Below are 25892 nucleotides of genomic sequence, written 5' to 3' on the forward strand. Positions count from 1 at the left end.
CTGCACGCAAGGAAATTCAGTCTGAGACACATTCACCTGCTTAAATCAGGCCGCTACTATTTCCAGCGCAAACCCTGGCTGTGCAGGAGAGCCCAGCACTTGCCGGCCTCGCCGGCCTCCCAGGGGTGCTCGTAATCGGCAACCCCGCAAATCCGGCCACGGCAGATTTTGCCACCCTGTTAAGCGCCGTTTCTCCCCGTAGTATTTTCAGACAGCTCTCTTCCTGCCCGGTAAATCTATTTTTCTGTCATTTGAAGAGAGGAGTTTAGAGTTTAACTAAAGCGCTGTCAGAGCGGAGGCAGTTGGTGAGATACGGGGCGAGAGAGCATCCCACGGAGAGCCAAGTCACATCCCGCCGCAACCGCACGGCATCTGGCGAGTCTCTGCTGCCCGAAACACGGTAAACACTCGGCAGAAAACCAAACCAACAAAAATTAAGGCACTAGAAAGACCACGGTCCTGAACTCTTAAGTACTTGGGCGCAGAACTCCTCCTGCATCCCCTCTGTTCCCGGCAGGGATTTGCACGCTTAATACCCACCACGCGCACGCCGAGAGCTGACGAGCGTTTCACACCTATGAACGCGCTCGGAGAAAGCCCGGCTCTGTAAGCGCGCTCTTCCGAGTCGCGTACTCGTAACGAGTATCCCGACAGACCTCCCTTCCAGATGCATCAAATACAAACCCCGTGAGCTGCCGCACTCTCTCCCCTCTCTAAGCTCCTTTCTTTAGCGAGCAAAAACGCACGTTCAAGTCGTTTAAACATCCCGTTTCCCCAAAAAACGACACAGCGCAGACGCGCGCGCTCAAGCCGCCGCACAGCGGCTTCGTCAGTACGTTTGCCGTCGAGAACATCCCTCGTATTTCCTGGGCAAAGAATGTTTTTCCCGCTGCCCCGGGGTAACGACTCGCCATCAGCAGAAGGGAGCTCGGTGCCTGCGGTCCCCGCTCCGCGCAGGTTAAAGCTGCGACGCCACAAGTCATCGCACCAACTGCTTATTTTCCTTTTCGATCTACTTTAAACGGCAGCTTTTGTTCTACTGAAACTATTAATCCAGGTCTTAAAAAAAGCCTTACGGTGCTAACTCTATTTTATTTTAAACGCTCTGAAGAAAAGAGGCGCCAAAATAAGAATTGCCACGATGCTTTAAAGTCCAACAGACCAGCCCGCTCTCCTCCCGCGATATAAGGAGTTTGCGCGCTCTTTACGTCACAGCGTATAGGAGAGCGCTGCTCTCCCAGGGTCAGGAACAGCCGAGCCCCGCGTGAGGCGCGGCAGAAAGCGAACCCAAACCGGAGAGTCCGGCTGCGGCGTATGAATGGGAGCGACTGCGATCAGTCTTTGCCGAGGACTGGAAACGTGCAGCGGGGTCAGGAAGAAGAAATCTGACGTTGTCAGTGAGCTGACACGGAGAATTCCGGCCATCAGCTTTGGCTTTTCCAGCTACGCGACTTAAGCCGACAGTAACGCCTTTATCAGCCCTGCGATCGAAAGTCGAAAATCATCCCTCACCCCGTGCGCTACGAGCGCATCGCCGCTGGCAAACACGTAACTAATCATTGCGTGTACAGCACCGCGCTGGCGTTAGCCCATTTTACAGACGGGTAAGTGGAGAGGCATCACAGCGGGATAAGCGCCACTCTCCCCGGTGTAACAGGGAGCCACCGCCGCCTCCCGGGAGGATCCGTCCCGTTACTGCGCTCCTTGCGTAAGCGACTCCCACGACACGGCGTCGGTGCAAAGACGTTTCCCTTAAGCATGGGATTGTCAGAGATGCTGGAGCCGGTGAGTCACCGCCAGCCTCCTCGCCCACAAGGAAAGCATACGGAGTCCGCGGCAGCCAGGCAACCTGTAATTAGCCAGACGAGAAACTCCCTTTCCTCCCGAGATTAAGACGGGTAAACTTTCGGAGTTGTTTTCAAGCTCGTGGCTCGCTGCGGCGCGGCCGAACAACCCGAGTCCGAGTCCGGCCTCGGCGTTTACGCACGGATCTTCACGCTAACGCCCGGCGCCGTTCGAGGGGCGCGTGAGAAAAGGCGACGCTCTTCCCCGCGGCGAGACCCCCGGCACGAGGAGGGAGGCTGCCAGCGAAGACGGAGCCCACAAGACGGGGCTGCGAAGCCGTAGGGATTTCCAGGCTGCGAACGGCGGATCCCACCGGCTCCAGGCCGGAGGGAGAGTCACCGCATCTCCCTCCTTCGCTCCAAAACCACCGCAAGTGGGAACGTTCTCCCCACCCGGCGCCCACCGCCCCCGTTCCAGCGGACGCCCGGTTCGGGCGCTGGACCGAGCGCCCCGCAGACGCCGGCCCGGCCCGGCGGCCCTCACCCCCGTGGCAAAGCCGGGCTCGCCCGCCCCTCCCCGGGGGTTTAGTGGAGGCTGAGCCGCCGAGACCGGCGCCAGAGGCCACCGACACCCGCCCCGGCCGGTGCTTCAGCGGCGGGAGCGCCCGCGGGCCGGGCAGCGGGGAGCGGAGCGGAGCGGCCGCTGCCCCCCGGGCCCGTCACCGGACGGGGGGCGGCCACGGCGGCGGGTGGGAGCGCGGGGCGGCCCCACGGGGGCCCGGCCGCCACCGGGAGCCCGGGCGGGACCCGCGCACAGCGCCGGGCCCGACCCGCGGACCCCGCCGCTCCCTGAGGCGGCGCCGTGAAGCCCGCGGGACCCGCCGCCGCCCCGGGAGCCCCGAGGCCGCCGCCGCCGCAGGCCCGGCCCCGCCGAAAACTTTCCCGAGCCCGCCGGGCGGGCGTTACCTGCGCGCGGCTCCATGGCGCTCCGGACCGGACCCGACCCGGCGGCCGCCGCCGAGGCCGCGCTCCCGGAGGGGCGGGAGGGGGAGGGGAGCGCGGTCCTCCGCCGCCGCCGCCGCCGCCCGGAACGCGGCGCCGCCCCCGTTCCCGCCCGGAACGCTTTGGCGGGCGCACGCGGCCGCCCCGCCCCGCCCGGGCGGGGCTCAGCCAATGGCGGCCCCGAGGCGGCTCCGCCCCTCTCCCCCGGCGGCGCCGCCGCGCCTGCGCGGGGGCAGGAAAGGGGAGAGCGCCCCCTGGGGCTGGGCGGAGAGGGCACGTCACCGACCCGCGCGGCCTGAACGCGCCGGGTGGGGCCTGTGTGGGGCCTGACCCCCCTGTGTGGGGCCTGACCCCCCTGTGTGGGGCCTGAACCCACTGTATGGGGCCTGAACTAACTGCGTGGGGCCTGAACCACCTGTGTGGGGCCTGACCCCCCTGCGTGGGGCCTGTGTGGGGCCTGACCCCCCTGCGTGGGACCTGAACCCCCTGTGTGGGACCTGAACTAACTGTGTGGGGCCTGAACCCACTGTGTGGGGCCTGAACTAACTGTGTGGGGCCTCTGTGGGACCTGAACCCCCTGTGTGGGGCCTGAACTAACTGTGTGGGGCCTCTGTGGGGCCTGAACCCCCTGTGTGGGGCCCGAACCCCCTGTATGGGGCCCGAACCCCCTGTGTGGGGCCTGAACCCACAGTATGGGGCCCGAACCCCCTGTGTGGGGCCTGAACCCCCTGTATGGGGCCTGAACCCACTGTGTGGGGCCCGAACCCCCTGTGTGGGGCCTGAACCCCCTGTGTGGGACCTGAACCCCCTGTGTGGGGCCTGAATCCCCTATGTGGGGCCTGCGTGGGGCCTGAACCCCCAGTGTGGGGCCTGAACCCACTGTGTGGGGCCTGTGTGGGGCCTGTAACCCCCAGCATGGGGCCTGTACCTCTTGCATGGGGCCAGTAACCCCAGCATGGGGCCTGTGCCCCCAGAATCCAGGAGGCCCAGGGGAAGGTGCGTGGTCCCCTGAAGCCAATTCCTGCCGGGAATTTCTTTCGCTGTGAGGGAAAGCCGCAGGGCACGGAAAAGCCGCCTCTCCCTCCGCCCCATGGCGCAGGGGAACAATGCTGAGTGGGCCGGCTGGCATCGGGGCCTGGCGGGACGGTGCGTCCATCCGGCCAAGTGCTTGGCATTCTCCCCGCCGTGGGTGTCGGCAGCCGCGGGCGAAGCACGCTGACAATGTGCCCCGGCGCATTATTGCTCAGAGCCAGGAGGAAGCGTCCTTGCAAAGCCAAACCGGAGCTTTCGGTGGCCGGTGCGGGGAGGCTCATGATGCCACCAGCTCTGCCGTGGGGTGTCGGGACGTGCCGGGAAATCCCGGCAAAGCTCCCGCGGGGAACCGCCGGTCGGGCGTATTTGCTGCTCTGGTCCATCTCCCGCTCAGCCCTTCCGCTGGACAAGCGGATTTCCCTGGAGAAGGGTGGGGAAAGGGCGCTGGGCCGGTGCGGCGGCAGCAGCCGGGGTCCGGGGGCTGCTCGGGCTGGTGGCGGTCGGTGGCAAACCCCCAGGCGGGAGGAGCGGCGCGGGGCCCATCATGCGCAGCGTTCAGCTGATCCCAGCACTGAATCGCAGCCTTTGTTCTCCGCCAGCGACCTAGCGTTGTTTATATCTCACACAAAAGGATTGTTTATCGTGTCAGGGGCAGAGAAAAGTCCAGTAAAGAAAGAACCGTCTGTGCTGCCGAGTCCCGGCCTCCCCAGAGTCTTTTTCTTTCCCCCCCGCCGCAGTGATTGTTCAAAGGAGAGATCTTTCTGAGTGCCCCTGATTTCCAAGCAATCAATAGCGTGGCATGGCAAGCGGGCCCCGCTGCCTGCGCGGGCAGGCTTCGTGTCATCCTCCTCCCGTGCTGCTCGCATTAGCCGTTTCTTTCCGGCTGCCTGGAGCGATTGCAAGTGGTCAGCAAGGCAGGCGCAGTGTTGAATAACAGTAAAATCTTGCCTCTTCTCTGCCAGTTCTAGTTTAAACCATTTCCCCAGCTGGCAGAAACAGTTTTGTCAATGAATTTCCCTCTGAGGAGACGTACGAGGCCTCCGCACCCTTCATCGGTAATGCTGGCACTGCCCTTCCTTCCGAAACCACACAGCGGGCACGGTGACGGCAACGGTGACAGCGGCAGCCGGCCCTGTGATGCAGCCGCTCCCGGGCTGACCCAGGGCCGCTCCGCAGCTCCCCGACGCTCTCCTGGTCCTGGTTCTCGTCGGCATTAGCTATTTTACGAGTTCAGCACAATTCTTTTTACGTCCTCAGCGTCCCTTCAGCTGAGCGTTCACAGGATTTTGAGCTCACCGGCTTGGCACGCCCGCTCCCCCTTTCACAAGGCCAGCTCGAGCAGTTTCCACGAGCGGGGAGAATGCGTTTGTGTCATGTCGGCTCTGCTGCAGCCGGGGCACTGGTCTCCCCGGGCGGATCGATGCAGCCGCGGCGGCAGCTCCTCTTGGCTAGGGCAAAGGGCTCTGCAAAGCCCGGGCCAGGCTGACGTCTCCCCGGGGGCCTGAGCAGAAGCAGTCATCAGGGGCTGGTCTCCACTGGCTACGCCGCACGCCACGTCCTCAAGCGACTGCGCCCCATTCCACTTACCTACGTGTAACCCACCCGCCCGGGTGCGTTTCCTGGTGTTGGTCTTCCAGGCAAGTGACCGTACGCTCCCGAGCGTCAATCCCGATTTCATCCAGAGCTCGGCAACTTTGAGATCCTGTCAGTGCGATTCGGAGCCTGCGGTGAAGCAGCCTTGTCCCAGGATCCTGCGAGACATCCAGCAATCGCAGTCGTTCCCGTCAGCGGATGCTCTGACAGGCGAAACTTGGAAGCGGAGGATGGTTCTTAAAATACGTCTTGGCACCTTGGGGTCTGCAAAACGCAGGAGCGAGGGGAAGGGCTCTTTGGAGGAGGGGACAGGCAGTGGGCTAACGAGACGACTCCTGATGCAGCTGAGCTACAAACCCTTTTCCAGCCATTTGGGGACTGACTTAAGGTGACATTTCTGCCCTGTTATCATTACAGCAGTGCCCTTCGCTGCGCACTGACCCGGGGTTGCGTCTTAAAAACACCTGCAGCGCCGTGCTCCGTCCTCGGCAAGGAGACGGTGCGGCAGAGGAGCAGGCCCTCGGCCTCAGCCTCTTCGGTGGACCCGAAACCAAGGCGACAGGAAAAGAGCAGCAGGCTGAACTCCCCGCGTACCTCCCCTGCACAACACCTAGGCAGGGAGCCGACACGGAAGATTGCGGAAAGCACAATGCCGCCTTTGACACCGCAGTTCTTTGAACGACTGAATAGTTCAATTCTTGCTGCTCGCTATGGTGCCGTCAGTCATTCGGGGTCAATTCTGGCGCGACGCAAGCAGGGACGGCTCCACTGAGTGGTGCGGAGTTTCACCCACCTATATCAGCCCCAGCGACTGTTTATGGATTTGATTTGATTTTGATTTTTTTTTCATTCGGATGAAAGCTTTCTCAGAACTTCCTAGTTGGAAATCTCGCAGCAGCTCCTGCGCAAGTCGCTCCCCAGGTGCCGGACAAATAATAGTGCTTTGCACTTCTAAAGAACCTTTCATCTGAGGATTTCAGAGGACTTCACATACCGAAATGCTTTAACCCTTCCAGCAGCCCCCAGTTTTATGCCAGTCCCTTTACAAACGCGGGAGGCAGCTCCTGCTTCCGGGAGGTTAATGGGCTCATTTGCGTTCCCAGTGGGTCAGGCTGGTAAAGGGGAGCGGGATTCCCGACAGCCAGCTCTAATTGCCAATAGTGGGAGGTGAAAATCCTGATTTTTCCAGGTCTGGATGGTCTATTGCCAACTGCTGCTGTTGATCCGCAGAGCCCGAGCATCGCCGTGGGTTTATCCTGCTGGGGACACGAGCAGGAATGGGCAGCACAGCCGGGAGCAGATGGGAGATGGGAACTGCAGGGTGATCCGTGATGGAGCGTGGTCAGACCGGCCTCGGGGGGCTGGGTTTGGAGTAAGGCCGTCAAAGGTGTGGGTTTGGACTTGGGGGTGCTGTGGGGCAGTTGCTCTCAAGTAAGAAGGGAAATACGGAGAAGCATCCTGAGGAAGAGAGTACCAGCTCCAGGAGGGAAATCGAGAGGGAAGGCATCAACCAACTCGACTGAAAATCCCTGTTTTCACTCAGTTTCTTTGTGATGCGAGTGGAGCCTTCATCTGGTTATTTTAGCTGGATCATCGTCAGAAATGGTGTGAGAGGGAGGACAAGACACGGGGAAAAATGCGAGGGTGAGGCGGAGCTGGCGAGGGGCAGAGTCGGAGCTGCCGGCTGCGGTTCTGCCGAGGGGGGAATCCACATCTGGCTCTGCCGGAGTAGGCACACCCTGGGGTATGACCTTTTCTTTGGAAAGCCCCAAAGGAGAAGCAAATCTGCGATGATTGTGGGTCTGTTGTGATACCTTTGGCTCACCCGTGAACTGTTAAGCTTAATTTTGTGACAGCTGGGGTGGACCGTCTGGCTTTTAATGCCTTGGAAATTAAAACCCCATTTTAAAACAAATTAAAAACTCATAAAAACAGAGATGAACTAAAGCCCCAAGTCACACTGCTCTCACTATATTGGATATTACTCTCCCTTCTGTGGAGAGCGAGATAGAACGTATGTTTATACGAGGTTACCGACTTGGCGGCACAGAAGCCAGCACTCCTTCAACTTGCTGTAAAGCCCTGGGTGCCCCAGGACACGTCACCCAAGGCTCAGACTGGGTTTGCCCCCGCGGGGACACGGGCCAGCGTCCCAGCACAGCAAAGCCCCCGTGCAGCCCCGCCGCGTCCGACCGAGGAGCTGATTTTCAGGCTGGCTGCTGAGCTTGGGTCACCCGACTGCGCCTGCTCCACCACAGCAATCCTCCTCTCCTCCGGCGACGAAGAACAAACCCAGAGCTTCACGCAACAGGCAAAACGTAGAGGCTTCCCCTTTCTTCTGAAGCTTCGGGCACTGGTCACCGGCAGAATTAATGCCCAACGTAGCACGGGGCTGATACCCAGAGTGCTAAAGCAGCGGTTAAATGCCCGTTGTCCTTACAGCATCTGCAGCATGACACACCAGCACCGTCACGGCGCTTTACGTCATGGATACGAAGGAAGATTAAAGCGCGGTCTCGACCGAGTGCAATGACTTGCCTGGATTTGCCAGGGGACATTAGGGTAAATAAGAAGACTGCCATAAAGAGGATCAGGGACTGGAGTAGAGGGGGATAAAGACGGAGGAGCAGATGGCGAGCATCGCCAAGACACCGAAGGAGTGAGGCAAGGCACTCGTGAGCCCAGGACCGCCGTTGTCAGGGCTTTGTATAGAAATCATTTCACTAGTGAAGAGAAACATGACGAGGGAGCACAGGGATCGGAGGCACAAAGTCTTTTCAGCTTAACTTGGGCTCGGCCGGTTAGCTCCGGCCTGATTTGTGAGGGAGATGTTTAAAGGCCGCGGCTAGCAGGGTTATGAAAGAGCTTTCCTTGCCTTAAAACTCACTCGACTTTCTCCCAAAAAACCTTACGGAGTGGCCAATTAACTTCACATAATTGACACTTATATGCAGTTTCCAAAAGACAGTGGATAAGGTTCGGGACCCAAAAGGACCTTTGCTTCTTTATTTGTTTTTTTTTCCCCCCTCGTCACTGTTAAAAGGGGAAACACAATAAGATTATGAAAAAATAATGAGGTGAAGTAACCATTCCACATAATGAAGTGTGCTCGTTTTCCAGGGCCAACAGGAAACCACAAGACTTACTGTAGGCGAGCTCAATAGATGCAGAAATTGTTCCCAAGGCAGTTAAATGGAGTTACTTGTATTTACTAATGAGAGATAATTGAGTAGGAAAAAAGACATGCCTGCTCATGGTGCGATGACTTTTTTTTTACTCTGTTGGAAAAGCAGAGGGTTAAATGGCAGCTGACAAGCAAAGCTAATAGGAAAACAAACGAATTTTTGGCTTCGCAGGCCTGAAGCTCTTCAAAGACGGAAACTCTTCCAAACCTTATTTTACTTGCCAAGAGCCTCTTTTTTCTGTAGCACTTTTCCTCAGGAGAACGGAACGCTGTGGCAGGAGATGTCTCGGACATGAGCGTCGCTTCAGAGTGTAAGAACTGAGGTGCAGGGAGAGGGTTGGGATTTTCCCAAGTCACCAGAAACCAGATGCAGAGCCAGGACCGGGACTGGGGTGCTGTAAACTTCCTTGCACACAGGAGAGAGATAGGTAAAGAAAATTATTTCTTATTAATGAAAACCAGAGGAAGACAAACATCACGAGGCATACAGGCAGTTATTTCTAAGCAACTATTTTTCAAAGTCTGCGTGAATTTCAGCTCTCTGCTGCTGGCAGTGATCTGCTTTTCCTCTCTCCTGTAACTAACGTTATTACCCTTTTACTGACACGATAGGAAGATGATGTTGTTGCTGAACCGAAGAAGTTAATTTATAGGAGCAAATGCTTTGTTCTTGGCCCATTTCCAGAGCTGGGCTCACTCACGCCACGGGTTGACTTGGCTCCTGGATGCCACAACACTCGCATGGATGGGGCGTAACGGGACTCGAGGGAAACGCTCATGGTATTTCTCCAGTTAAAAGACGGCTGCTTTTAAGTATGCAGGGAGACGACCGTTGAACCGATGTGCTGTTTTCATGGCACACACAAACGTTTCCATTTCCTCAATACGAGGGAGCGGACAAAAAGGCGTGAGCTGTCCGTGGCTGGATGCCGGTAGCCGGTCCGGTCGCGCTGTGGCATCAGCGTTGGCTTCCGGCGCAGTTTTGCGCATGAACCAGCAATGGAACGCGCAGGATTGTCTCCTCTTCTGACTTGATACCTGAGGATGTGGCTTTCCGCAGTTCGGCTCTCTCCCACCGGCAGGCAGAAAGCTTTAGAACTGGAATATCGTAGTCAGCTAACGGGTTCGTCAGGCACAAATGACATCAGCGGGAAGCAGACGCTGACGTCAGAACGGCCAAGTCGTCCGGCTCGAAGGGGCACATCTAAATTTTTCTAACTCGGCCCATCTGGTTTGCAGCTGGTACCAAGAGCACATCAAGCAGGGAGCTATTCCGCGGCGTTGTTTGCATGAAGATGGTTTCCAGCCTACGCTTTCAACATGAATCTCTGGGATTTCATTTATGAACTTGTGCTTAATTAGATAGTTCGAGCTGAGCAGTTGTGCACGAGCGTCGCAACCAAAGTCACGGTGGAAATGGTGCCTCTTTTAGGGTAGGAAGAAATGAAGGAAGCACAGTCTGATCCCATAAGGTTACTGCTTTGATGCGTGGGTCAAATATAAAATAGCCACTCGGAACATATTCCACGTGAAGCGCGAATCAGTGGAGTTTCCCTGAACCGGAGGAGCTATTCCCACGTCAGTCCCTGGTTTTTGCTGTTTCATGGGACGGCTGCTCAACTTGGGTCAAAGCACCGATGTTATCTGCTAGAGCAGAGGTGGGAAAAATTATTTTCCTACGTTGAGAGAGAAGTAGAAGGATTTTAAAGACGCGAGACAGACTGGGATGTGAATCAAAGGTTGCAGAGAGGAGGAATTTTCTGTTACGTGGTAGCGTGTGATGCCCCAGGAAACGCAGGCTGCCCTGGCCGCCTTTCTCTTTGAAACGAGAAGAGGAAAATCGGCGCCTTTTTAAATAATGAAGATAAAATTTGATCTCTTAAAATAGGCAGCACCGTAATCCTGGGACAATCCTATTGACTAAACTTAGGTACCAAAATCTGCCCCCGAAGCTGCTATCGTGCTGTTTAAATAGTAATTGGACTAGAGTAATTATTAGTGAGATTAAATAGATTTTTATTTATACTAATATACATTTGAATGAATTCTTAAGGAACATTTAAATTAGAAACAATGTCGTACGTTACGTTGTCCAGCAACAAGTCCCGTTGACATTAAATTGCTCTTCCACCGTCCGACGTCATCCTGTGGGAAAGGAAAATTGTAAAGATTTCTTCAAAATAAAAATAGAGTTGCTTTAAATGTCTTTTCTGCAAATAACAGATAAATGTAACAAATAAGATGGATGCTTTCACCCTCAGTAATTAATAAAATGATCGTTGGAACTATTTTTACTCTGGAATATTTCTTTTCTGTTAGTTTTTATCACGTCCATTATTTGATAATTTGTAGAAGTGGCAGATCGGTACAAATCCACCAACTTCTATGTAGATGAAAGGTAAACACGAGCAAAACCCAGCCCGACAGCCAACAAATGTTTTGCCGCATCACCCTCAAACCCACCGAGTCCCCGGCATCCCACGCTGACCTTTTGCAGGTGGATAAAAGCCACAGTGGAAAAATAATTACGGGAATCAAGGAGTCTGAACGCAGAAACCTCAAGGTCCAGCCTGTCTGACGGGCTCGCCAGGAGGGCGAGTCGGGGCCGGGACTGTCCCCCGACACGGGAGCCTTCAGCTTCTGGACACTGCAGATCTTACCGTGGTTTTATTGCAGTTCCCTTTTGCCCACAGTTCCCAGAGCGCTGCGCCCTTCGGTACGAACGGAATTGGTCAGCAGAGTTCTGGGGCCGGTCTGGAGGCCGACGCTGAGGTACACTGGCAAAGCTTAGGTGGGGCGCGGGGAGAACGAAAACAGATGAAAAGTAAGTAGCATCTGACCACGATTTTCTGGATTCGCCAGAAGTGAAGCCAAGGTATTGAATTACTTGGGCCAGTCACCCTCCAAATACCCAGTTAAGTTTAGAAGGCGACTAAATAGACTATACTAAAGATAAAACCGGCATCGGGAGATCTGCTTTATCTTTGGAAATAAACGAACTAGGTAATTCTTCTGAAGCTTTATGAAGCCAGGCTAGCGTCCCTCTAATTTGCGTTTGGTATTGCTGTTTGTTCGTACTTTTCAAGAAGGCGCTTGGATCCGTCCGTTATCGTTCTTTTTTTATGCATTTGTACCACGGGAGCTTGTGGGATCTTGGTGCCAGCCCTGCTGCGAGGCTCTGCGCTGAGGCAGAACAAAAAGTCCCCGACGCAAAGGTATTTTGAAGAGACGTTAAAAATGCAATCCCTTATCTGGCAATTTAAAACCAGGCTGCAGCAGCAGAGGACAATTTACAACTGATTGTCTATTTTTCTGTGGTTGAATGGCTTGCAAGCATTGGACTTGATTTTCAGCCGTGCCTCCTGCTAACTAAATGTGACTAAAAAATCAGTCCCTGATGTCTCAACATGGACATTCAAAATGACGAAGGAGATGCGGTGTTATAGCTTTTGATGTAACAATAGGTTTCAACCACAAAACACAGAGCTTAGGCTATTTCTGTACCTATTTTACACGCTTAATGTGAACATAATCGACAGTCTGCATAGCAAGTTGTTTTGGTTTTTTTTCTAAACCTACTGCTTTGCGAGTGCTTTTAGTGTGCATTCATTCTGTCACACATTACCTCGAGCTTTCTGCACCTGCCTGAGTCGCAACAGTCCTGTAATGGAAGAATATCCCCCCGCCCCGTAATTACATGAATGTTGAATCCTTTTTGACAGTAGAATATTGATGTTAAAATAACAAAATTCTTGCATTATACTTGCGATTTGTCATTCACTTAGTCAAATCTATCACCACAGAAAAACAGCAAAGGCACAAAAAGGCATTTATATTCCTTTAAGGACAATTACAAAGATGTATTTAAGAAGGAGACAATACTCGGGGCTTATTTAGTTGAAAAAAATCATCACTGACATCATTACAAAAGCATTTCCAAGGAAACTGGACAAATAATGAAATGAGAAGTACTTTCCAGACACTAAATCATTTAAAATCTAAACAAGGTCAGAAAACAATAGGATGCAATTAAATACCAAATTTTTATTCAGTTCGCAAATCTTATGCATATAAAGCAGTACTTTTTGCAGTGTGTACCCCCACTAACCCCTGAAGTAAGGGGTCAGTCAGTCTGAATATGAGAAGTAAATTCAGGTGCCTGGAACAGTATTTTTTCTGGAGAAATCCTGAACCATCTAAAGCATGCAAATATTATTTTGCATCAAGATCTGTACGTACACAAAGCTCCCTGGCCTCTACCCGCTCTGTAGGAAGAAGACCCAAAGTATTTTCAACAGTGAAACGAAATTTAGAGTGTGATCTCAACTGGTAATCTAAGTCCTTAAAAGACAACAAACGTGTAGGTTACTCGATTAAGAAAAAGGGGAGTTGCTTAATTGGACGTGAAAGGCAGGATTTATTCATTTATCCATTCTTCTATAAATAGGGATCTGGCAGCGAGGGTGCGCTGGCTCAGTTTGGCGCAGCCCCATTTTAGCTCTGTCCCTCTAGGAATAGCAGCTAATCCCAACGGCGGTTCTTACTGCGATTAGCATGACCGAAGGCTGTCCTGCGCACCTGAACGTCACCCCACCGCAGCCGGTGTTCCTGAAGAGGAGCATTACCTAATTTTCAGTAAAACTAGGTAACGTGCTCGTACTTTGAACCTGGAAGGACGCTCTGCTGATTGACCAAGCACTCCTTGGTACAAGCACAAATTTAAAAACCGGGGTGATTTTGGGCGTAAGGAGCAGAAGGAGGGAGAGATGGGAGCTGTGGGAAGAGGCGGGGGGGGAAAGAGCTCTCAAAAAATGGGCTTTGCAAGAGCGTACAAGTGGCTGATACAGAGAAAGAAAAAAGCTCTGACGCCACCTTTAAGGTTCCTAAATAGGAACATCATTTGTGCTAGTTCTTTCCCAATGGTTGAAATGGATGAGGAACAGCGGGTTGTCCAAAATAAAGACGTTCCTGCGCACTAACATTAATGATGTGGCGAAAAAAAAAAGGCATACGATGCTCCCTTGTCTCCTTTACAGGCTGGTTTCAGCCCTCCCATGCCGGCACACCGGGGGCCAAAGCTACAGTGGTTCTCTACTGCTGCCTAAGTTTGACTAAAAAATCAGTCTCTGACGTCTCAACATGGACATTCAAAATGACGAAGGAGATGCGGTGTTATAGCTTTTGATGTAACAATAGGTTTCAACAACAAAACATAGAACTTGGGCTATTTTTGTATCTATTTTACACATTTAATGTGAACATAACTGACAGTCTGCATAGCAAGTTGTACATGTCAGCAAGTCTGCAACTGCGCTGCGTGCCAGACTCCCCCAGCAGCCTCCCGACGCTTCCAGCAGCCCGGGCTCAGGTCGTACGGCCTGGGCCCCCGCGCAGGATCATTTTCCCCCAGGAGGAGCAACAAGATCCCCCGACCTTCAGGACCAGGTTCTTATTTTCCAGACCTCTCTCTCTCTCTGGAGAGATTTATCGAGATTTAGCTATGGGACTTCCACGAACTCGGTGCACCACGTATCGCAGCTATGCACAGCGTCGTCCCAGACATATTAATACTGTACAAACATTTTCCATCCGGCTGCCAAGTAGATCTCTTCGTTACTGCCACATCTTGCGACTGACCCCATTTGTCGTTCCCTTTTACGGATTTTTTGCTACAACTGGTGAAAAGCAGCTTGAACGATACACCTTGCGTGGCACAGAAAGCGAAGCAGTGAGACATAGACATCGCTTCCTCACGCTGCTGGTTTTAAAATCCCCTGCAGCTTCTGCGCCGTGGGATGCTGAGGACGAGCCCTGAGTCACTGAACGCATCGTGCACCCGGCCAGCTTCACGTATTTTGGGGCACTGCTGCATCTCAGCAGCATCCCTCCAAATAGAACAGCTATGACCAATAAAGTCTGCTCAATTCCGTGTGGTCAGTGTTTTCCTACTGCCGTCAAAGCATTTAGCCCCGAAGAGGACGCACAGTTACTTTCCTCCGCTCCCCAGGCGCCCTCTGTCTGAGTGCTGCAGGAATTCAAACACGATGAAAATGGGTTTTAAAACGCCACTGATCTTTTCTGGGTTTCCCCAGAAGCTGCGTGTTGGGGTTATTTATGTTTAACTGCTTGTTTAATCTAAGCTGCCACAAGCTTCTTCACTCCCAGTGCTTTAATTAAAACTGATAATGAAATGATACTGACCTGGGGTGTCAATGCTTCTCAAAATTTCTTTCCTAAAACCAAAGAAATTAAAACGAACATTTTACAACTCAAACCTAAGTACTTGAAATAAAGAGAGATGCGTATGTAGCCACCAGTTTTGTGAAAACACCTTGGAATGCACCCAAAATTTCTGTCAGCTAGCTGGCAAATGACTCACCTCAGCATCGATGAAAAGCCTGGGGTTTCGCTCAGTAATTTTTCTAAGCCATTCAGCTGAAAAATGAAGTTTCCAAAGTCATGATGCAATACATTTGCTCACATCGTTATTCCGAGAGGCGTTGGTAAAGCAAACATTTCCCTCTGCTCACCTCCTATGTTGGGTCTGTTTCCTTGCTGCTCTCTTACCTGCTCATTTAAAAATAGAAGCACAATCATTTTAACATTTAGAGTTACCTGCAGACCGTCGGCTTCACATCCACGTTATAACTCCGAATGCCAAACATTTTTGTTATAATTTCTTTTAAACCAAATAACAGTAGCCAGACTCCTAATACCATACAAATGTTTTCATTCTAAATCACTTCGAGTGGCTACAAAGCAGGTAGGAAGTGTATCACTATCGGATGTAACTGCACAAATGCAGAACGGTTTTACATATAAAGAGGAACATTCTTTCTGAATATTTTCAGCTGTTCTTTCAGCGGTTAAAAATACCACACCTGGGCTGCCGAGATGCTTCAACTCTTCACATTAAACAAGAGATACAGTTCATTTGATAAGCAATTGTAAAAAGCGAGGTATTTTTCACAAGTCCACTTTGGAGTTTACACAGTAGCTCGCACTTCTCATATGCATCCCTAGCGAGTGCTTCTCTAACGCGGATAGTAACGGGTTTCCCTTTGCTCCATTTTGGGGTACTGGGGATTTTTTAACCGTTTCTGAGGCTTGCCTGGTCCCTGCAAATGGCACAAACTTCGATCACGTTTACAATTACTGTCTCTGGGGCTTCCTTCCCTTCCTCTGACTATTCTTCATGTCACAGCAGCATGTAGCAAAACTGGGGAGGAGGCTTAGTCTCAATAAACGCTCTCCAAATTTTTTTTAAAGTCCTGACATATTTACCCAGAAATTGGTGCCCTTTAAGTAGTTGGATATCTCGCCAGAAAGTCTCTCAATCTCCCTTGAAAACAAAGCAAAATGCAAATAGATGTTACTGGTCAGAACGATTCTCAAGTACAAAGCTGATAAAGACGCCCATTTGTCACAGAACTTTAGCCACCAGAAATTGGAAAGATTTATTAATCAAGGGTGAAATGCGCTCTGCCCTTCCAAGCCACACAGCCACATTAGTTTAGCTCAGCTGTATGTCATTGTAACCCAATGTAAGACAATTCTCATCCTTACTTTTCGTGCTCTTCTTTCCTTAATGCCCAATCTAGGAGGAAAAGGGAATGATACATTATTTTTACTGCCCAAACTGGAAGATGAAGCTCTGTTTACCAAACTCACAGCCAAACTCGCTTTTATCTTCCAAGCAGATGGGTTAGGAAGACGGGTACAAACTATTCCACTGAGATCTTAATAGACTATTTTTTCATTTCAGCGCGTTTGTCTATGAACGATTTACATGCCTGACTCTGCAAAATGTCATAGGCGGTGGCAGTTCTTGCGAAACAAGGGCCTAAGGCAGCTGGCCTTGCCACACAGATTTCTGCACAAATTCCCATTGACTTAAAGGGAGGCTTCAATACTTCTCCAAATAAGAATGTTTACTAGGTAAGAATTTAAGTAATCTAAACTACATTTTGATCCCACCTAGCTTGTTTTATTAGCAGTCAGTTTTATAAGCATACAGAATTGATTTTTTCACTTTATTTTCCTTACATCTTTTTGTATTAAAAGATTTTTAATAACAGATGTTTGCTCTTCGATTCAGTTTCTGATTTATGAAATGTTAATGATAAAGAATTTCCTGTTGGGAAATGCTTAGGTGGCTAGGTAGATAAAATACCTGTTGTTTTATATCGCAGTCTTGAGTTCTGAGGAAGAGAAAACAGAAAGAAAACGGCAATGAGCACAAATACGGAAACACTAACAGCGAAGTCTCCGTATACCGGCGAAACCAAAGGTGTTAAACTGATGTGCGTGATTATTCCCTGAGCAACTGCAAAAAGATGTCATACAACAAACTGCCTACACGTTTAAATAAAATGTAAAACGTACTGCATTTTTTAGCTTCCTATTTTCTGTCCTCAAAGCTTCCATTTCCTGGCCCTGGGATAGGAAAAAAACATTGCGTTGTGAACATTAAGATCAGTATCAACTTCGTACATCCTTAACGTCAGCTTTTTTTCGGGCTGATTAAGCGTCTTGGATTTTAAAATACCTGTAGCTTTGCCTTTTAGTCTTTACGTTGCATGCTGTTCTGAGTTGCAATACAAAATCGATGCCAAACCAATATAATCTCATAAAGTTAATAAACGTTCTGCTCGCGCTGACCGTATTTCTGCTATTGCAATGCTGATGGCTTCCTGGATGCAAGGGAGAATATGAAAATATCTGGTCATTTCAGGGTGGTTTTTTCTTTAAATTACATTAAACGCTGGAACGTAGTAGCTACCTGATGGCAGAAATGGCAACAGCTAAGAGATGTTTGCTTATACGTGATCTATATATTGTGGCAGCTCAGTATTATACTCACTAAATCACACTGGAAAACAAACTACAATCAAATCCAAATGCCATGAGCTAGTCTGCGTGCCCAGACTAAAGGGAGGGATTTAACGGCTGTTGCCTCCTGCGTTATTTTGGAGACACAGCTGCATTTTTCCTCCATCCGGGCCAAGTTTATAGGAATAGTGAAAACAGGCACCTGCTGTACTTCGTAGCAAGCACAGGGATTGCCTTCCCTCTTGTCTTGAATGTTTTAGTGTTATTTGCAAACATGAGACAACTTTGGCAAAACAAAGCCTTGTCTTAACCTTGACATGGTATTGCTTTAACATCCATGTTTATAGCAGTTGTATGTATTTAAAAGACAGATTTCTCAGCTCACTTCATCGTGGAGATACTTCTCAGCGCTTGACTACAACTGCTTTTTGCGTACGGTAGCTGGGATTTCTAAATCTCACCCCATTTACTCGCTAGAAAGGCTTTCTTACAAGACTGTGGCTGGTAGGGAGAGAAAATATTCGTTATATTCAGCTTAACGTAGCCAGGGAAGGTGTGACACTTCTGAACTACTCTGTTACACTATGGTACGAAGAAACTTCACATCTCATCTCCATACACAAACTTCAATAGTCTGTGTATCGCTAATGTATCGTGAATGTCTCCAAGAATGCTTTCGTAAGTACTACTTACAGACTGGCTGCTGTCTAAAAAGGAGATTTCATGGACAAGCCTCTTTCTCTGATCTTTATTTTTCCTGTAAAATACAAAAAATTTAAGCTATATCCCTATTTCCATACTAATGGAATTAAATTTATATTAAACGTATGGTATATTAAATGTAAAGCAGAACAAAAGATGAACTGTAAGTGTGGAAGGGTTCCTTTGTGTCAGCTTCTATGAAAAGATACTTACAAGATTTGCAAATAGCTTTCATTTTTCATCAACACCTGCTCACCAGTTTCTGTATAAAACGTACACATTAGATGATTACATTTTCATGAACGTAATAGCCCTTTTCCAGAATTGTCACACTCAGGAATAAGAATAGCAGCGGAATAAATAGCAGAGAGACCCGCTCTTTTAAAGGTTAGCAAAAGAAGTATCAGCTCCGGTCACGCGAGTTAGCCCACAAAGGTCAACCGCCGCGCTCCCCATCCCGAAGATGCGCGATGCCGAGGAGCAGTGACACGGGAGTGTCCTCCGTCCCCCGCCAGCTGCCCCCCCAAACCCCGCTACCACTGCGGGGCTTTTTAAGATAGAAATTATTACGGATTTTATTTGCTTTTGGAAGCCAAGCTGGCTGGCGTAGGTCTTCAAAACCCTGCCTGGGTGGATAAATACGGAGCTAGGCCAGGGTGCTGCAGCTGCCTGCAGCCGGGCCGGGTCTGTCCGGGCCTAGACCTTCCCCGAACCGGGAGCCAGTGCGCTGGGGGGGTTAGCCCGGTGATAAACGACCTGCCAGAGAATTGCCCCCATGACTTTATCGTGCGCCATACCGAAACGGGGTTTGAGCGCGTCCTTTCCACCCGCCCTTCGCTGGAGGAGAGGCCCGGCAGCACGGCCGCCGAAGGGCAGGGGCCCTGGCAGTGGGGCGAGGCGGGTGCGGGGCCTGTGGGGAGAGAGAGACGCGGGTTCAGCCCTAAACTGCTTTCACCCTCCCAGGCCCCTTCCACCCCCCTCAGCTCGGGCCCCCCTCAGGGTGCCCCTCAGCTCAGGCGCCCCTCAGGGTCCCCCTCAGCTCAGGGCCCACCTCAGCTCGGGCCCCCCTCAGGGCCCCCCCTCAGCTCAGGGCCCCTCTCAGGGTCCCCCTCAGGGTCCCCCTCAGCTCAGGGCCCCCCTCAGCTCAGGGTCCCCCTCAGAGCCCCCCTCAGCTCAGGGTCCCCCTCAGCTCGGGCCCCCCTCAGGGCTCCCCTCAGCTCGGGCCCCCCCTCAGCTCAGGGCCCCCCTCAGCTCAGGGCCCCCCTCAGGGCCCCCCTCAGCTCAGGGCCCACCTCAGCTCAGGGCCCACCTCAGCTCAGGGCCCCCCTCAGCTCGGGCCCCCTCAGCTCGGGCCCCCCTCAGGGCCCCCCTCAGGGCCCCGCGGCGGGGGGGGTCGAAGGGACGAGACCCGGCCGGCTGCAGGGTTTCCCCGCGGGCTGCCGGAGAAGCCCCCCCCGGCCCAGGCCGCGGCCCGCCGCTCCCCTCCGCCCCCCGGGGCCGGCCGCTGGCGGGGAGCGGGCCGGCGGGGCGGGGCGGGGCCGGGCTCCTCGGCGGGGCCGGGCGGGCCGCGCCGCGGGGCAGGCTGGGAGTTGTAGTCCGTCGCCGCGTTCCGGCCGGGCGGCAGTGGCGCTGGCGGACTACAACTCCCAGGCGGGCGGCGGCGGAGCGGAGCCGGGCCGAGGCGAGGGGAGCGGAGCGGAGCGGAGCGGAGCCGAGATGAACGCGGTGCTGGCTGTCAAGCAGTACGTGTCCAAGATGATCGAGGACAGCGGGCCGGGCATGAAGGTGCTCCTCATGGACCGGGAGACGGTGAGCGGCGGGGCCGGGGCGGGGTGCGGGCCGCTGCTGGGCCGGGCGGCCCGGCGGGGCCCGAGGCCCGGGGTGACGGGCGCTGCCGCCTCCCGCCCGCAGACCGGCATCGTCAGCGTGGTGTACACGCAGTCCGAGATCCTGCAGAAGGAGGTGTACCTCTTCGAGCGCCTCGACTCCGCCAACAGGGAGGCCATGAAGCACCTGAAGGCCATCTGCTTCCTGCGGCCCTCCAAGGTAGAGCACCCCCGCCACGCCCCGCCACGCCCCGCCACGCCCTGCCACGCCCTGCCACGCCCCGCCACGCCCTGCCACGCCCTGCCACGCCCTGCCCCGCCACCCTCAGCCCGAGGTGGCTGGAGGTCAGGACGAGGGACCGCGACATCACTCCAAACCCGTCTTACTCGAGGTTGTTAAAACCTGCTCTCCCCGGTGCTGTTTTCCCTCCAGGAGAACGTGGAGTTCCTCATCCAGGAGCTGCGGAGGCCAAAGTACAGCATCTACTTTATTTGTAAGTACCTCCCGTTCTCTCCGGTAAGTCGGCCTTGCCCGTCGGAGACCGACCTGGGGCCAGTGGAAAATACAGACATGAGACGCTGCGACCATTCCCGCTGACAGGCCTTGACTAAAACGCTGAGGATGTGTGAATTCTAGTTTTTACACTGTCTAGTTCTCTTGGCAAAGGGTACACACCTGTAAGATAAAATATTAAACAGAAGCGACTTGCAAGAGATCTTAACAAAGTGACGTCATAAATCTGCATTCCTCCAATACGGCTTATCCCTGAAAACTTCTGGGATTTGAAAGCTTCACGTTGCTTCATAAACGTGAAAGAAGGCTAACGATGGGGGTGAAGTGCCTTTCCTGTAAGGAAAATTGGGATGCAGAGGATGAGAGACTGGCCCAAAGGTAAATAATTTAGGATAGACTTAACATCCCAGCGTTGGACTAAACCTGCTGCACGGCATCTTCTAATGCCGGCCGTATCAGGCGGCTGTCCCTCACGTGTCCTGCTCGGGCCACAGAATATCCTGTGGGTTTGGAAATCAAGCAGAACAGCCGGGTTTGTGTTGAAGCCTAGTCCTCCAGCCCCGGCACCGCTCGGTGCGACAGCGGGAAACGAGCTGGAGTGGCCCCTAGATGTCATTGCCGCTCTGCGGGAACGCAGCGCCGGGCTGCCGGAGGGGCCTCGGGTTTGGAAAGCGGGGTGGTGACCTGCCGGCACAGCAACGCCGAGGAACTTGGCAGAGATGTGGCTGTCACTGTGTTCAGCCGTGTAATACTGCGTGGGTTTTAGGCGTGTAAAACCACTGACTGCGAGCGGGCTGTACGTGGTGTTGCTTCACTGGGCAGATGTGAGGCCAGGGAGAGGACGAGAGCGAGCCTCTGCCGCCTTCCCAGCACTGCCGCGTCCCACGGGGCGTTCAATCCACCGTTGACCGTTACGTGCTGACCCGGTGCTGCAGTCACGTACTGGATATTGGCACCAGAGGCGGATAGCTGGACGGGGAATTAGCTCAGAGTGAGGTAACTTCTGGATTAGGATTTCTGCATAATAATTGCAGGTGTAAGGTCAGGGGATCTCTGTTGTAATCTGCTTCTGCTCCAGGGGAAAATCTGGTCGTACTGTTCTGTGGTGTTCTTGTGTGTTACGTGTCACTCGCAGAGCCCGACTGTTCTTTCGCTGTTGTTTTCTTTCAGATTTCAGTAACGTGATCAGTAAGAGTGATGTCAAGTCATTGGCTGAGGCTGATGAACAGGAAGTTGTGGCTGAAGTTCAGGTGAATTTTGAATATTTTAAATAGAACTCCTAATCCAAAAGCACCGGCAAAGTGAACGTACGAGGTAACAAACTCAGGTGTGGCACTGGGAGGACTCTGTAGTTCTTGAACAGCATGCAGCGCTGCTGTGCAACAGTCTAGGATGGAAGAAAAGATGAATGTAGACGTGGGCTTAAAAAGTAAAAGAAAGAAAAACTCCTGCGTCCCCTGTTTCTACCTGCCCTCCGGTTGTCGGAGCCACTGCTGGTTCTGCCGTCATCTGTGTTTCACAAGGCTGCTGCATGTTTGTGGTGTTGACGAAGAGCTACGTACTCGAAAAATAGACGCGGCAAACGGGCAGTGGAGTTGTCAGCAGAAGCGTAGGGATCTGAGAGGTTAGGCACGGAGGAAGGAGAAATGATCAGAGTCAATGAGTCCGTGCATTGCTTAGGATTTTAGTGTTAGTGTGGCTGATGCTGGAACTCTTGGAGGCTGAATAAGGGTTGGCAAGACGCGTAACTGTATTTGCTTTCGCTTGTTGGCAGGAGTTCTACGGCGATTACATTGCAGTGAATCCACACGTTTTTTCTCTCAACCTCTTGGGCTGCTGCCAGGTATGAAAAAAGCTAATGCTCCTCCAGGGTCTTGTTGTATGGTTAATAGAGAGAGCAGTAGCCACAACAAGCTGGTGGGTTGCCCAGCGGGCAGGCTGCTGTTGAGGGTCTGTAAGGGGGCAGCTGATCCTTACAAGGAGTTGGCAAGGAGAGGAACGCTGGGGAATCCGGACTGTGGCCTCTGGGGTACCTGCCTCTTCAGTCAAACTAGAGTTTACTGTAAGACTTCAAGACTTAGAAGTAAGACTTTATGTGAGAAAGAGTCTGGGGACGGTGCATCCCGACTAGACACAGCCTTTCCTTCCAGGGTCGCAGCTGGGATCCGGCTCAGCTGTCCCGGACAACTCAAGGGCTGACTGCTCTGCTTTTGTCTCTGAAGAAATGCCCCATGATTCGGTACCAGCTCGCTTCCGAGTCAGCGAAGAGGCTTGCTGAATGTGTGAAGGTACGGTGAGAACCTACAGCGATGGGAAATACATTTGGCGATGTACTTAAATTTTAATTCTTTTACATACGGATGCATTTGAGAGAAATACCCTTTTTCAGTCGATTCTTGTAAATCGTATCATTGATTTTGTTGCACGGCTTTGGGCAGGTCACATCCCGCTTCTCTGCCTGCTGCCAACCAAAGAGCAGGTGAAGAACTGGATTTCACGTGGGTGTCATAAATTGCAGTAGGTTACCTGGTGCCTTTTGAGAGCAGGTATTATTTCTTCGTTAGCGGTGTAGACTAAGATAGCAGCACAACTTATTTTTCACCAGCTCTTCACTTTTTGTTCACCTGTATCCAAGCTAAGAGGAAACATTTTCTGCGTATACATAAGATCAAGTGGCTTTTTTTTCCCCTTTCTCGACAGCAAGTAATCACCAAAGAGTATGAGCTGTTTGACTTTCGGCGCACTGAGGTTCCTCCTTTGCTCCTCATTCTGGACCGGTCTGACGATGCCATCACCCCGCTTCTGAACCAGGTGAATCATCTCGCGGTTGTGCAAAGGCTGAGATGGGAATGCGAGTTCCGGACGTGCACAGAGCCCTGTGGCGGTAGCAGTGAGTCGGAGCTCACACCTTGGCAGGGCATGGTTTATATTTGAAAGGTAAAAAGCATTGCCCCTGCCTGCATTCTTTTTGAAATCCCTCTTTTATCTCGTGGCCTGATTTTTCAGGCTGTTGAGCACGGGTTGTGTGTGCTGGCTTCAGCGGCGGGTATAGCCAGCACTCTGGAAAACCAGGCCACTTGCGCTTGTGAGACACGCTTCGCGTCCGGACTCCTCGTGTCGTGGCAGTGTCCTTTCCAAGGCTTTATTTGTGTAGGCTGTTCGGCAACGCGCGCGCACACAGTTACTGAGTGACCTTGCACCGGTGTATTTCTCCCTCTGTGTTATTGCTGGGCGGTAGTATTTACTATGTAGCTATTGTGATTTTTTTTTTCTTCGCTCTGCTGCAGATTCTGGCAGAATCTGTTTGTCTCCTTTCATTTCTGTGGGGTACACTTAGAGACAAATCAGTCTGGTGATCAGGCAATGGCTGGAGCTGCAGCCGGGCTACCTCAACAGCAGCCAGCGCTTCTGTAACGCTGGTGGGGCAGGAGCTGGAGGTGATGCTTGTATGATTGGAGTGATCTGACAGTCAGAAACCTGTCTCACACGTGGTTTGTAGAGTTAAGGGCTGCACTCGGCACAGGGCACCAAAAGCGTTATCTGCTGCGTGGAGATTTTCTATCCAGAAGAGAGATTCAAATGAACGTAAAGGGAGTGTTGGGCCTGTCGGTGCTCTGATCAGCTTTTGGTTTTCTCTCTAGATAAATGTTAGTCTTCCCAGGATAAATATAGTAACTCACTGGTGTGCAGAAACACACACTCCTACTGCTGCCTGAGCAGCGAAGGAGCAGGTAGGAAACGGTGCGGTTTGTAACCGTGGAACCTCTGCAGCCAAAAATACATGTCCCTTCACGGCAGGGGGGGGAGATAATGGTGGCAAAGAGAACCCTTTGAAGAGGAATATTAATCCCCACCGCTCTTCTTTTAGAGTCGTGTGTTTAGAACGTACCTACAGCGAGCGCCCTGGAACGGGGTGGTTTTCCTTTGTGTTTGTACCAGCGCCTCTCACCGTGGGATGCCCGTCTGATTATAACAGATGTAATATTTATTTCATATTGTAACGTTCTGGCAAAAGTTTGAGGGACGCACGCTTTGGATCCGCTGTGTGTTACTAGAGGCATGTAAACTGGCTTTGTTTGAGTTCAGCCTGAAATCCATTAGTTTTCCAGTGCTGCTTGTTATCTTACTGAGGTCATAATTTCCCTTTCTCTTTCACCGTCCGCGTTAGTGGACGTACCAGGCTATGGTTCACGAATTGCTGGGGATTAACAACAACCGCATCGACCTCTCTCGGGTACCGGGGATAAGCAAGGATCTCCGAGAGGTGGTCCTGTCTGCTGAGAACGACGAGTTCTACGCCAACGTAGGTGTCTTAGGGGGGTCCTTCATGAGTAGCTGAATTTGGGGAGCAGGTTCCATTCGTGGTTTTGCCACGTGAAAGGAACTTTCCAATGACTTTGAGCATCGGGGTGGTGATGTGCTGTATAGCTTATGCAAGCGATAAAAATCAATGTGTAATGCAAGCAGCATCTGACATGAAATAACATGTCCATTTTATAGTTTTAAATAAAACCCGGGCCAACAGCAGAGCTGCTTCCTCAAGCTTGCGTCTCAGGGAGACGATGTGCAATGGCACTTCAGTGTTTTGGGCACAGAGTGCCACCTTGTTCCAGTGGCATCAAGGCTCACGTTAGAACAGCTTTCTCTCAGATCCCTGTCTTGTTCCGTGCAGAACATGTACCTGAACTTTGCAGAGATTGGCAGTAACATCAAGAATCTTATGGAGGATTTCCAGAGGAGGAAACCTAAGGAGCAGCAGAAGCTGGAATCCATAGCAGATATGAAGGTACAGACAATGTACACGTGACTGACTGGACTTTGTAAAGCCCGTCCGTTGCAGGATAGTGCAGATCACTACTGGCTGCATACTGGCAGTCCACACTACCAGTACCAACGGTTCAGATCTCTGTGGCGTTGCTAGTTTTCTGGAGCGGGAATCTCCTTTTTCCACGGTGTTCATTACAACGGTTCTTCACTGAAGGCTAGGCGCTTCGATAGGCCATTCTGCAGCACTGCAGTGTGGCCTACAAGCTTGCTTCTTCTGCCTGCTCCCTAAGCTGCTGCTTAGAGCTTGCTGAAATCCCAAAGCCCTACAACTGAATTGCTAAGCTCTGGTTTAAGTACTTAGCTTACCCGCTATGGCTGTGTGGACGTTTTATCTGAGCTGGGTCACTTGGCAACAGCTCAGAGCACAGGCTGTCAGTTCAGTCACTGCTCAAGATTTAAAGAATTCTGGCAATGTCTTTGGAGATACTTTCTGTATCCTTTTTTTTTCCTAGAGTAAATAAAAAGTACATCCCTACCAAAAATCTCCTTGTAATGGGAGAAATCCTATGGGCTCCTGGGATTGAGGTACCCGATCATCCATACCCCCGCGCTGGTCTTGCTTATATCGATGCAAATTAGCTTATACAGTTTATCCC

General features: G+C 52.1%; 1 protein-coding gene and 1 long non-coding RNA gene across 2 annotated transcripts in view; one reads left to right on the forward strand and one right to left on the reverse strand.

Moving 5' to 3' along the window:
• Positions 1–13825: 13825 nt before the first annotated feature.
• On the reverse strand, positions 13826–15009 carry LOC132320145 (uncharacterized). Its single transcript, XR_009484551.1, has 3 exons — positions 14975–15009; positions 14797–14828; positions 13826–14620 (listed from the first exon to the last, which is right to left on the reverse strand). It is a non-coding gene; the product is annotated as an uncharacterized LOC132320145 (long non-coding RNA).
• A 4836-nt stretch (positions 15010–19845) lies between these two features.
• Positions 19846–25892, forward strand: part of VPS45 (vacuolar protein sorting 45 homolog) — a 29123-nt gene continuing 23076 nt past the window's right edge. The window contains exons 1-9 of the mRNA XM_059832233.1: positions 19846–19938; positions 20041–20175; positions 20389–20449; positions 21640–21719; positions 22244–22312; positions 22620–22757; positions 23170–23280; positions 24638–24772; positions 25142–25255. Of these exons, the coding sequence (XP_059688216.1) occupies positions 19846–19938; positions 20041–20175; positions 20389–20449; positions 21640–21719; positions 22244–22312; positions 22620–22757; positions 23170–23280; positions 24638–24772; positions 25142–25255 (936 nt within the window). The remainder of the gene's footprint in view (positions 19939–20040; positions 20176–20388; positions 20450–21639; positions 21720–22243; positions 22313–22619; positions 22758–23169; positions 23281–24637; positions 24773–25141; positions 25256–25892) is intronic.

The sequence above is a fragment of the Gavia stellata genome, chromosome 33, assembly GCF_030936135.1.
Source record: "Gavia stellata isolate bGavSte3 chromosome 33, bGavSte3.hap2, whole genome shotgun sequence".
Classification (NCBI taxonomy): domain Eukaryota; kingdom Metazoa; phylum Chordata; class Aves; order Gaviiformes; family Gaviidae; genus Gavia; species Gavia stellata.